This window comes from Haliotis rubra, unplaced genomic scaffold (assembly GCF_003918875.1).
Source record: "Haliotis rubra isolate DU_JTF1 unplaced genomic scaffold, ASM391887v1 Scf914, whole genome shotgun sequence".
NCBI classification, from domain to species: Eukaryota; Metazoa; Mollusca; class Gastropoda; order Lepetellida; family Haliotidae; genus Haliotis; species Haliotis rubra.
The window spans coordinates 104,799-118,034 of record NW_025767651.1 but is presented as its reverse complement, the minus strand read 5'-3'; the positions used below and the strand labels follow the sequence as shown (position 1 = coordinate 118,034).

General features: G+C 42.2%; 2 protein-coding genes across 2 annotated transcripts; one reads left to right on the top strand and one right to left on the bottom strand.

Annotated features, from left to right (window-relative positions):
- Nucleotides 1–1,562: 1,562 nt before the first annotated feature.
- On the bottom strand, nt 1,563–2,441 carry LOC124264218 (sialidase-like). Its single transcript, XM_046698956.1, has one exon. The coding sequence runs from the start codon at nt 2,439–2,441 to the stop codon at nt 1,563–1,565; it is 879 nt and encodes a 292-aa protein (XP_046554912.1).
- Nucleotides 2,442–6,488: 4,047 nt separating this feature from the next.
- Nucleotides 6,489–12,244, top strand: LOC124264217 (GH3 domain-containing protein-like). The gene is made up of 5 exons (XM_046698955.1): nt 6,489–7,028; nt 9,389–9,516; nt 9,946–10,079; nt 10,731–10,813; nt 12,011–12,244. Exons 1-5 carry the CDS (start codon nt 6,489–6,491, stop codon nt 12,242–12,244), a joined length of 1,119 nt encoding a protein of 372 aa, XP_046554911.1.
- Nucleotides 12,245–13,236: the final 992 nt, after the last annotated feature.

The window sequence follows — 13,236 nt, the reverse complement described above, 5'->3', positions numbered from 1 at the left end:
GTTTATAGTGGAGGCAGGTGTTTAGTGTGGTCAGGTGTTTATAGTGGAGGCAGGTGTTTATAGTGGGTCAGGTGCCTTTACAGTGAGGTAGGTGTTTATAGTGGGTCAGGTGTTTATAGTTGGTCAGGTGTTTTTAGTGGGTCAGGTGTTTATAGTGGGTCAGGTGTTTATAGTTGGTCAGGTGTTTTTAGTGGGTCAGGTGTTTATAGTGGGTCAGGTGTTTATAGTGGGTCAGGTGTTTGCAGTGGGTCAGGTGTTTGTAGTGAGTCAGGTATTTGTTAATTAGGTGGGCGTTTGGTGAGTGAGAGACCGACATTTGGTATTGAATTCTGTGTTTAGGTAGTTGAGGAGGTGTTTTATAGTGACGCAGATGTTTGGTGGTGAGTCGGGTGTTTTAATTGAGCTGGTTTCGGGTAGTGAAGGAGGCCCCATGAACTGGCTCTTTAGTAGAGGTAGATGGGTGTTTAGTATGAGGTAGTAAGATTGGTGGTAAGTTGGAGTGTTTAATAGTGAGGCAGATATTTGGTGGTGAGTAGTAAGGCAGTGATCAGTAGCAAGACGGTAGAGAGATGAAGGAACACTTCTGAACCAACAACTGCAAAATTCCATAACGGGTTCAAATGCGTACATATAACTGATAATTTATATACCACTTACAGGCGAAATATCTACGACAAGCGCTGCGTCTATATGTCTTCATGGAAATGCTTGGTGATGGAGCTTTGACCGATCGGGAAAAACATATGGGTATGTAGACTCGGTTTCAGAGATTAAATTAACTTTTTGTAAAAATTTTTTTTCTTTTTTAAAGATTAAATATTTTAATCCATCAACGGAATGGTGATGCACAAAATCTATCAAGATGTAGATGTTATCCAAAATGTGAAGAACATTTCGAAAACATTTCCAGTGTCCGCTATAAAATGACCAAGTACTCAAATTCAAGAACAGGAATGTTGAGAATGTTTATCTATCTGGTGTATCTTAACAGTCTCATGGTTAGCCATGTATAACTGAGGTGACAGTTCCAAAGACTCAACCAATAATACATGGTATTTTTGTAGATAGTCACGACTGCAGGCTGTTCTGTCGAATTGTCCGCCCACGTATAGCCTGTGTTTATTCTCCAACAACCTGTTCCTGCAGAATTGCGTCACTGTTGGGATACTTTGTCACATTGACACTTGTGCTACTGATGGGATACTTTGTCCCATTGACACTTGTGCTACTGTTGGGTTACTGTGTCCCATTGGCACTTGTGCTACTGTTGGGATACTGTGTCCCATTGACACTTGTGCTACTGTTGGGTTACATTGTCCCATTGACACTTGTGCTACTGATGGGTTACTGTGTCCCATTGGCACTTGTGCTACTGTTGGGATACTGTGTCCCATTGGCACTTGTGCTACTGTTGGGATACTGTGTCCCATTGGCACTTGTGCTACTGTTGGGATACTGTGTCCCATTGACACTTGTGCTACTGTTGGGTTACATTGTCCCATTGACACTTGTGCTACTGATGGGTTACTGTGTCCCATTGGCAAGCTTGTGCTACTGATGGGTTACTGTGTCCCATTGGCACTTAATGCTACTGTTGGGATACTGTGTCCCATTGGCACTTGTGCTACTGTTGGGATACTGTGTCCCATTGACACTTGTGCTACTGTTGGGTTACATTGTCCCATTGACACTTGTGCTACTGATGGGTTACTGTGTCCCATTGGCACTTGTGCTTCTGATGGGATACTTTGTCCCATTGACACTTGTGCTACTGATGGGTTACTTTGTCCCATTGACACTTGTGCTACTGTTGGGTTACATTGTCCCATTGACACTTGTGCTACTGTTGGGATACTTTGTCCCATTGACACTTGTGCTACTGTTGGGTTACTTTGTCCCATTGACACTTGTGCTACTGATGGGTTACTGTGTCCCATTGGCACTTGTGCTACTGATGGGTTACTGTGTCCCATTGACACTTGTGCTACTGTTGGGTTACTTTGTCCCATTGACACTTGTGCTACTGTTTGGTTACTTTGTCCCATTGACACTTGTGCTACTGTTGGGTTACTTTGTCCCATTGACACTTGTGCTACTGATGGGTTACATTGTCCCATTGACACTTGTGCTACTGTTTGGTTACTGCGTCCCATTGGCACTTGTGCTACTGATGGGATACTTTGTCCCATTGACACTTGTGCTACTGTTGGGTTACTTTGTCCCATTGACACTTGTGCTACTGATAGGATACTCTGTCCCATTGACACTTGTGCTACTGATGGGATACTTTGTCCCATTGACACTTGTGCTACTGATGGGATACTCTGTCCCATTGACACTTGTGCTACTGTTGGGTTACTTTGTTCCATTGACACTTGTGCTACTGATGGGTTAGTTTGTCCCATTGACACTTGTGCTACTGATGGGATACTCTGTCCCATTGACACTTGTGCTACTGATGGGATACTTTCTCACATTGACACTCGCGTCACTGCATTATCATAGTGACACCATTGTCACTGTTGGGTCAGATTGTCACGCTGACGTCACTGTTGGGTCACACTGTTACACTGACGTCACTGTTGGGTCACACTGTCACGCTGAGATCACTGTTGGTCACACTGTCTCGCTGAGGTCACTGTTGGTCACAGTGTCACGCTGACGTCACTGTTGGTCACACTGTCACGCTGAGGTCACTCTTGGTCACAATGTCACGCTGACGTCACTGTTGGTCACACTGTTACACTGACGTCACTGTTTGGTCACACGTTTGACGTCACTGTTAGTCATACTGTCACGCTGACGTCACTGTTGGGTCACATTGTCACGCTGACGTCACTGTTGGGTCACACTGTCACGCTGACGTCACTTTCGGGTCACACTGAAGTCACTGTTGGTCACACTGTCACGCTGACGTCACGGTTGGTCACATTGTCACACTGACGTCACTGTTGGATCACACTGTCACACTGCCTCTGTGTGTTTCATTGTCTATCACCCTGAGACACACATTGTATGTGACTGTCTGATCTACATTGTCTTTCACCCTGAGACACACATTGTATGTGACAGTCTGATCTACATTGTCTTTCACCCTGAGACATACATTGTATGTGACTGTCTCATCTACATTGTCTGTCACCCTGAGACATACATTGTATGTGACAGTCTGATCTACATTGTCTGTCACCCTGAGACATACATTGTATGTGACTGTCTGATCTACACTGTCTGTCACCCTGAGACACACATTGTATGTGACTGTCTGATCTACATTTTCTGTGACGTCACCCTGAGACACACATAGTATGTGACTGTCTGATCTACATTGTCTGTCACCCTGAGACGTACATTGTATGTGACTGTCTGATCTACATTGTCTATTACCCTGAGACATACGGGGTATGTGCCAGTCTGATCTACATTGTCTGTCACCCTGAGACACACATTGTATGTGACTGTCTTATCTACCTTGTCTGTCACCCTGAGACACACATTGTATGTGACTGTCTGATCTACATTGTCTGTCACCCTGTTACTTCAGTCACTGTGTGTTTTAGACTTCAATTTGATGAACAGTGACATTGTTATTGTTTCCAGATCGATGTCAGTCTTCAAGAAACCCAGGATGGGTACAAATGGTTACGTTGCCATGGAAACTATGCCCCTGCTGTTGTCGTTCAAGTGAGACCTGGGACGTTCGAGGAAGTGAAGAAGATCTACATGAAGCTAAACCCCGACCTTCACGCCCAACAGTTCAGGTACCCAAAGTTTATCAAGCACAAAGATGTTGTAGCTTGTCTGCTCTCCCGCAGAGTGAAGTCTACGAGCTGATGACGTCTATCAGCTGAACAATAACATACAATATTTCCTCTAATAAGCGCTGGGACCCTAATAAGCGCTGGGGGTAAAGCAGCGGTTTAAGAAATAAGCGCCAGGCCTCTAACAAGCGCCAGGCCTCTAATTAGCGCCATGTGTCTTATAAGCGTCGGGTATGTTTTTTTATAAATGTATTCTCCCTTGATCCAAAAATAGATTTATTAAGGAATGGTCCCTAAGGTCACTCACAATTAATTACGGTACACCCAGTAAACGCAATAAGCGCAAGACCTCCAAAAAACACCGGGGCTGGCGTCCGGGCTCTTATTAGAGGACATACGGTACCTTGTGTATCATAAATCAACTCTTTCTGCGGATCTCATAACATACTTTCTCTATGCCAAATCAAGTATACCAGTATATGTCATATCGAGTCTTGTGTATGCTGAGTGTAGTGTACCTGTTGGTCTCCTAAATTCTAACGGATGCTAAATCTAGTCTACCTGCTGATCTTAAAACGTTAGGTATATGCTTAATCTAGTCTATTTATTGGTCTTAAAACGTCTGGTATATGCTGAATCTAGTCTATGTATTGGTCTTAATACGTCTGGTATATGTTAAATCTAGTCTATATATTGGTCTTAAAACATCTGGTATATGCTAAATCTAGTCTATTTATTTGTCTTAAAACGTCTGGTATATGCTAAACCTAGTCTATTTATTTGTCTTAAAACGTCTGGTATATGCTACATCTAGTCTATTTATTGGTCCTAAAACGTCTGGTATATGCTGAATCTAGTCTATTTATTGGTCTTAAAACGTCTGGTATATGCTGAATCTAGTCTATTTATTGGTCTTAAAACGTCTTACAAGTGTGTGCTTTATGTTTTCTGCTTGTTGATCTTATATCCTTCCTGACGTCAGCAGATCACGGTTACCTTGTAACAAGCATGGTGTATGCTTAATCAATGATTATATGACATGTCCAATAAAGAAGAAAATATTTCATGTGCAAGATGTCCATGTCCATGTTGTGAGTGAGTGAGTGAGTTTGGTTTTAGTCACCTGCGTTGATGTAGTCGAGGAAGAAGTGGTGACACTGAATACCCCAGAGAATCGAACACAGCCCTTGGGATGTCGTTCAAATGTAAATCATTTATTCTTCGAACTGAGCTAACGTTCTATCCAGTTGTAGACGTCGATCAACGCATCCCCGTTCTCTGGGGGAGAGACAGAGCTCGATTTAGTGCTTTGTTACTTGCACTGGTGCAACACAATATTACAAAGTGCAACCTAGTTATGCCTTTTGGAATGATCTTTTCCCATAGGATGAGAGTCGAACTTTAGGAATGACAAGTAGCTGGTGATTCTGGGATCGTAATGGTCGGGTTGGGATGTACTGACACAGACGACTGGAGAAGTATTCAGGTGTTTGTCCATGTAGGGTTTTGAAAGTGATACAGAGAATTTTGAAGTAAATCTGGAATTTGACAGGCAACCAGTGTAGAGACATCAGTGAAGGTGTGATATGATCTTTCTTGGACTTGAGGCAGACGATGCGAGCTGCTGAGTTCTATAATTTTTGAAGTTTCTGAAGTTGAGTTGAACTGATGTTTATGTTCCCTGAACAACCGAACAGCTCAATGGTAATTTTGAACTGTTTGAAACACGGGTATCGGATCATAGTATGGAGTACCAGACGACAAGACAAAAAACCAAAACCAAAATTAGAGTTATCTCCCTTCCATCGATTTGCATTCGCAAAACATCGGTAATTTCCGTACATCATACCAGAGATCTATTATATGGTATCTGATCATATGTGATTCAATGTTATTCGAGATAAAGAATTATTACTACAAACTACCTAATGAATTCGGTATTCCCAGTGGGGTACATAGAAAATGTTACTTGCTTGCAAGCGTAATACATTGAAAGTAATAGAAGAACGCTCAGCCAATCAGAAAACGACATTTATGTGCGAGGCAAGATAACTGTGAATATCTTCAGGCAGCTTGTATTCACTGGCGTTTTCCCCCGATTGATTGCTCTTTCGCCAAGAGATTATCAGGGAAGTTGTGCATTTGTTTATGTCAACCCCAAGCATTAACACTATCCAGATAGCACAGTTGTATAGGTAGCATTCTCATATTGATGCGTATGATATGGGCAGCAAAAGTGTATGCTTACAACACTTTGAGTATATTCACTTGAGCGGTAATTTGTTACAGGTCCCGGACTTGGAGTTTTACTTCTTCTATTAAGTGTTGTCTTGATGGACGTCATAAGATTGGACCCAAGTCGTCATCATACATGGACATCGCTTTTGAAGCAATATATATGGATAAAGAAATTTTATATCAGATCATACTTGACACCAGCTACCTTCCTGTCCTCAGAGATGCAATAAATCAACAAAGAACCGTTCTTCGAAACATTCTCAAGTTGGGTTCAGAAACTGCTTCTGGACTCGATAACGCCTTTGATTCTGTTACATGTCTCGAAGAATTTCGGTCTCAACAGCGTCTCACCTCACATGAGAACTATGATAAGTACATCCAGCGTATCATACAAGGAGAGTCTGATGTGACTATTTCACTTTGACTTCCGGGACTTCTTCCGGGAAAAGTAAGCTCTTCCCCAAACAACTGGCGTTCGATTTTCAGAGGATGATCATTCATAGCGTCCACAAAAAGAGACAATTGTTCAAAATACCCAACATAGGCAAGCTCAAGTTCTGGCTAGATGTGAGGACAGCGCCAACACTCACGCTATCTCCGTCTGGGGTCAGACAAGGTCCTGCGAGTGGAGCTGGGGCCTTCGTCTGTCCCTTTAGACCATCACCTGATGTTGCATATGAAATCAGACAGGAGCAGGCATCCCTGTATGTCCATGCATTGTTCGGTCTGACGTGTAAAGACGTCACCTTGCTAAGCTGCCTCACAGCACCTACAGCCTTGAACTTCTTCAGGGTCATCGAGACACGGTGGGAAGCCATGTGTTGTGATATAGAACGTGGAAACATCTGCAAGTGTCCTGGTCTGCAGGACGATGTGAGGCTCAAGCTTCAGAAGCATCTGACTGCTGATGCAGAGAGAGCTGGTGAACTGAGAAGTATCTTCAAGGAAGGCTTCCACAATATTGGACCACGAACCTGGCCATGTTTATCAGTGTTACACACAGCGTCATCGGGAGCCTACATTCCAGTGGTGAGAAACTCACAAGCTTTAAATGTTGTAACTATATAAATTTACCAAAAGTGTCACGTGTGAACACAATATCTATTGCCAGGCTGATGAGAAAACAGTCTCTGGAATCAGCTACGGAGGTTGTATTCATGCGTTACCTTCAGCCAAACTACGTATTTGCATACCACCGTTTAATTTCAATAATGTGCCACGTTTAACCGTGTTATAATATTTATGACTTCACTCGTTCAGATTGTATTTCAAGGGAAATTTGTAAGAAATAGAAACATTATCTAACGGAAGCACATGTGTAGATTTCTCAATCTCTATACATTTAATAACTCGTCCAGATTGTATTTCAAAACGTATATAACTAGAGAACGATAACGTCAACGCATACATGTTCTCGACATGGGAACAAACTCAGAATTAAGACGAATAATACGTGGACGAAGACCATTGAATACGTTGAGATCCAATTCTTTAGCTGGTTATACAGTACATGACAAACAAATTTACAAGACATCAATAAACTGGGTTGCCGGCTCAGACATTAATGAGGTCTGCGGAGTTCCAGCTCAACCTTAGGGCGTTTCCTACAGGCGGCATTATCCTGCTCGCGGTCGCCCCTACACAGACAGTCGGAATACCGGACTGGTGACAGTGAGTGAGTGAGTTAATATTTAACGTCACATCGGCAATATCTCAGCCATATCGCGACGAAAACAATTTTTTACAATATAAAGAGAAAACGTTTTGAAGATTAAAACCTGTCGACGATGGACAGTAAAAATACTAGAGAATCACAGATATGAATAAAACTAGCGAGCAAAGCTAAAACGTTTCAATTAAAGAGGACATACGTACCCTCTCAGGAGAACTGGACTGGTGACAGTACAGATATGAACATATATATAGTTATAGATAACAATGGACAGACGAAGGGTTAACAATGGACATGTAGAGAAACAATAACATTGCCGTGGACTAATTGATGTGATGGCAGACATGAGGCGATTACTTATTAAGGCTATAAATGTCATGCACAGTAATTAATGAAAATGACAGAGTGGTAAGGGTTCGCTGGCAAGTCAATGGGGGTGATCAGCATAGAGAATAAAAATTTGTGTCCTATAAATAGTTCCAGTCAAGTCTCACATGTCTTAGCTACATACGTTTTGGCCTTTGGAAATATTTGAACAATGGCTGTCCTGAATCAGCTTTTATGACAATATAGACGGCATTAAACAGGAAGACATTTCATTACCTCTATATGATTGATGACACATGGAATAGAGCACCAGTATTACACCAAGACACGATGCATATTACCTGGCCTCATATACTGAAGAGGTTACTCTCTCAGTAGAACAGGCATTTAAACATCATTCAGTCTTTTACATTGATAGCATCTTGACTTTCAGGTGAATATTCTGAGACGGAAGTACATAGTGGACATCCCAATAACCTCCAGCACACACGTGGCTTCCGAGGGGGGTGTATGGCATCAACATGAACATTATAGACCAGACGAAGACGGAGTACACCATCCTCCCCTGATCAGGTCTTTTACGAATTCATCCATGAAGCAGATGTTGATCAAGATAATCCACAGACGTTGCTGGCTCATGAGGTAGATACATTTTTCTTTGTTTCTTTTGAAAGACTTGGCACACATATAGTATACTATGTCACTGGTTTCGAATCTGCAAGTTTTGTGGATTTGCGATACGGCAGAGGAGTTCCTCGACACGTGGCTCAGTGTTTCTGTTCTGTTTTTCTGTATATGAGGTACTGTAAAAAGTATCTTAGAGCGGCTATAGTCCGTTTGGCTCAAAATCAGACCGATGAATTGCAATCTAACTCGAAAACTAATAAACATATAATACTCAATGAAACACTAATCATAATCAAAACATCAGACAAATTCTGTAGAATTTATATCCTAAAAATAAAAGCGCTGTTTAACAAAGTATCATTAAATTTTCCCCCCAGTTCACTATTTCTTACGAGGGAGGGGTGCAAAGAGAGGAACAGCCGGATGCGCGAGAAAGGATGGAGACAGCACAGCACAGGTAAATGATTCAATAACTTTGTCGGCACTTGTGCACGTGCTCCGCGTACACCTGGCTGTTCCTCTCTTTTCAGTCCTCCCTCGTAACAAATGTTAATGATAGTTTGTTGAATAAGTTTTTTATTTTTAAGACATAAATTCTGCAAAAAAATCACAGAGTTGGTCTGATGTTTTGATTATGATCAGTGTTTCATTGAGTATTATATGTTTTGTAGTTGTAGACTGCAATTCATCGGTCCGATTTTGAGCCAAACAGACTATAGTATGGTTATGAGACTGACTATTCCTTCGCAACTGTGTCCTCCAGGTGGACATTGGGCAGAGTTATGAGATGGTCATCACCAACTGGTCAGGTCTGTACAGATATCGGACAGGAGATATCATCCGTGTTACCAGCTTCACTGGTCAGGCGCCAAGCTATGCTCTACAACAACGGTGAGTACAACGGGCGATGATGTTGTGGATGTTGTGGTTATGTCTTCACATGCTTGTCATTGAACAGATGCTGCTGTGAACAGCTAAACCTCGTCAATCAGAACAGGTGCTTTCTCAGTGGAATTGTGCAGATATTGCAGATTAATGAATCACGAATTACTTTGTTTGCGGCTGATGATGCTCCAGATTGTATTTTATTTGACAGCAAATCTATCAGTACGAGTTGATAGAAATTCAAAGCTCTGACAATCTTTTGTCGATGTGTGTGTGTGTGTGTGTGTGTGTGTGTCTCTCTCTTTCTCTGCATGTGTGTGTGTGTGTCTCTCTCTCTCTCTGCATGTGTGCGTGTGTGTGCGTGCGCGCGCGCGTGTGTGTGCATTACGAGGTGTTTGGTTTAACCCGTAATGACCTCACTGTTGCATCCTACAGGACAGGAGACGGGTACGACAAATACCCAGAGTTCCTGTTCACTGAAGCTGTTTTGAAAGCTTCCAGAACGTGGACGTCAGGAACGATGTTTAACTACATGGCTGTCGGCAACTTCATCGTTGAGGAACTGACTGGTAAGTTGAAACACAGGGTAAAACGGGAAGCAAATTGTGGTAATGAATTGTTACTAAACCTCGCTGGAGTTAAGGACCCTTTTGGAAATGGCAAATTTTAACATTAAGGCATTTCTTTGATAGAAATTCAAAGCTGTGTTTGGTAGTGAAGTGTGTTTAGTGGTTAGGCAATGTGTTTGGGAGTGAAGTGTGTTAGGTGGTCAGGCAAGGTGTTTAGTAGTGAGACACTGCGTTTGCTAGTGAAGCGTGTTTAGTAGTGAGACAATGTGCTTGGGAGTGAAGCGTGTTTAGTAGTGAGACAATGTGCTTGGGAGTGAAGTGTGTTTAGTAGTGAGACAATGTGTTTGCCAGTAAAACGTGTTTAGTAGTGAGACAACGCGTGTTGGGAGTGAAGTGTGTTTAGTAGTGAGACAGTGTGTTTGGGAGTGAAGCGTGTTAGGTGGTCAGGCAAGGTGTTTAGTGGTGAGGCACTGTATTTGCTAGCGAAGCGTGTTTAGTAGTGAGACAATGTGTTTGGGAGTGACAGGAGTGTTTAGACAGGAGGAGGAAGGCAGGAAGAGGGACTGCTTCTAAGACAGGGAGTGCAACTGACGCAAGAGTGTTCATAACGGATTCAATGTCGCAGGTAATTGATATCCATACCCCTTGCAGGTGAAATATCGACGACAGCGCACGTGTATGTCTTCATAGAACTGCTCGGTGATGGAGCTTTGACTGATCGAGAAAAACGTGTGGTATGTGAACAAAGTTACAGAGAGTACATTAACTTTGTTTCTAAACAATTACAGGATTTTAAGGATATACAGGATATAGTTTTTAACATATCCAAGATAATACATGTCTTCAACTAATCATTTATACGCAAACTCTGAGCAATGACAAAACATGGCCATCAGAAGATCTAAAAGATGAATAATATCTCCTGTACATACGACTATTTTTAGTGTCTGAACAACTGATGACCAAGCGTTCGGAAAACGTCGTAAAGGTTGCATTCTTGTGGGATGCACGTATCTACAGGATGTTTCGTAATGTTCTCATGGTTATGCATGAATATTGTATTTGAAGGTAACATGTCCTCAATCAGCAATGTTGTCGTAAGAGGCGACTAACGGGATCGGATGGTCAGGCTCGCTAACTGGGTTGACACATGTCATCGTATCCCAGTTGCGTAGATCGATGTTCATGCTGTTGATGTCTGAATTGTCTGGTCCAGATCCGATTATTTACAGACCGCCACCATATAGCTGGAATATTGCTGAGTGCGGCGTAAAACTCAACTCACTCACTCACTCACTCACTCACTGAACCAGCAATGTTGTGAGTTCTTACCAGCTAGCTGCTCTGTGGTGAGGTAAGGTGTTTAGGAGTGAGCCAAGGTGTTTGCCTAGACACCTATCTCCTGTCTTTACGCCTGGAACCTGCGTATATACGCATACAGCCCATGTTTATACACCTGCAACTTGTGTCTAGACACCTACAACCCGTGTCTATACACATGCTACCTACGTCTAGATACCCATGTCTATATGCTTGCAACTTGCGCTGACACATCTGGAAGCTGTATGTACATACCTGGAAACTGTGCCTGTACACCTGAAACATGTGCCTGTAATATGCAAGTTGTGTCTTTACACCTGCGACCCCTATCTGTACATTTGCATGAAGCGTCTATATACCTGTCACACTGTTTGTTTATTCGTCTAAAACGACAATTATTTTCACTGCTGATCTACATTTTTTACCACACTGACACGTATGTCGCTGTAGGTTTAAATTTTCTACCACACTGACACTTATGTCGCTGTAGGTTTAAGTTATCTACCACACTGACGCATATGTCGCTGTTGATCTATTTGTCAACTCTAACGTCAGTTACTGTAGCTTTAAGACCTTTATTTCCTAGCCAGTGACATTGTTCTTGTTTCCAGATCGACGAGAGTCTTCAAGAAACCCAGGATAGGTACAAACGTTGCCGTTCAAGTGGAAGCTATGCCCCTGCTGTTGTCGTTCAAGTGAGGCCTGGGACGTTAGAGGAAGTGAAGAAGATCTACATGAAGCTAAACCCCGATCTTTACACAGAACAGTTCAAGTACCCAAAGTTTATAAAACACAAAGACGTTGTAGCTTGTCTGTTGTCCCGCAGAGTGAAGTCTACCAGCTGAAATTATAGTATGACCAGAAATTATTGAGAATTTTAGGAATATGTTTAATTGGATTTCTAGTATAAGCAACCGTGACCAGTTATCAAGTGCTTGGTTTTATTCAAGAGAGACAACTCCGTTAATCCTTTTTCATTAGTTTGTGAAGAGTTATCCCCCTTTGTTTACTTGCTAGCAGACATTTTCATTGATCCTCAGTGTGGTTGATTTAGAGAAGAGGAAGTTCCAGCTGAACTAACTAACGTGCAGTCCTGAGTCCTAATCTCGTTAATCTCAATCTCGTTAATCTCAATCTCGTTAATCTCTCACAGAGGCTTCACTGTGAAGCCTCACACAACAACGCAATAATGTTCAAGAGAAACAATTTTTATGGATAAAAACATCTTTATTGCAATAGATGTGACGTATCAGTGTAGATGGTAACACCGTCATCAAGCAAGGGATACACAACAATATGCAAAACAACCTACAATGTTCTTCGAGATTATCAAAGGTCTGAATATATTATGTGGTGAAAAGAGTTTTATACACAAGCATCACACTAAATATGTGACGACTGTATATGTTATATACTACTGGTACCGGAATAAAATGCGCCCAACACCCATCCTATCTCTCAATATCCCTTCCGCAAAACCCTACATTTTCCCATTAAGTCCAGTGATTCACATTTGTCTATTTCCCACTTGTTTTTAAACGGAATCTCTGTACCTCTACCTGGCAGTTGGAATTCAAAGTTATGTAAGATTCTATCCGGTTTATCCACCACTTCACTGTCTGGTTTGTTTCACCGACGCATAGCAGGGCAGGGGCGGATGCAGCACTTCATTTTCACCCGAGTTTCAATGGTCATTGAACAAACTTTCAGGACAAAGTGAATCCTCTGGATCCACCTATGCAGGCGTTTGCAATTTTCAGCCTTTCTTGTGAATGGTTGGTGCTACCGGTAGGTTAGAACTTGCTTACCATGTTTTGGAACACCTGGTGTCATCACT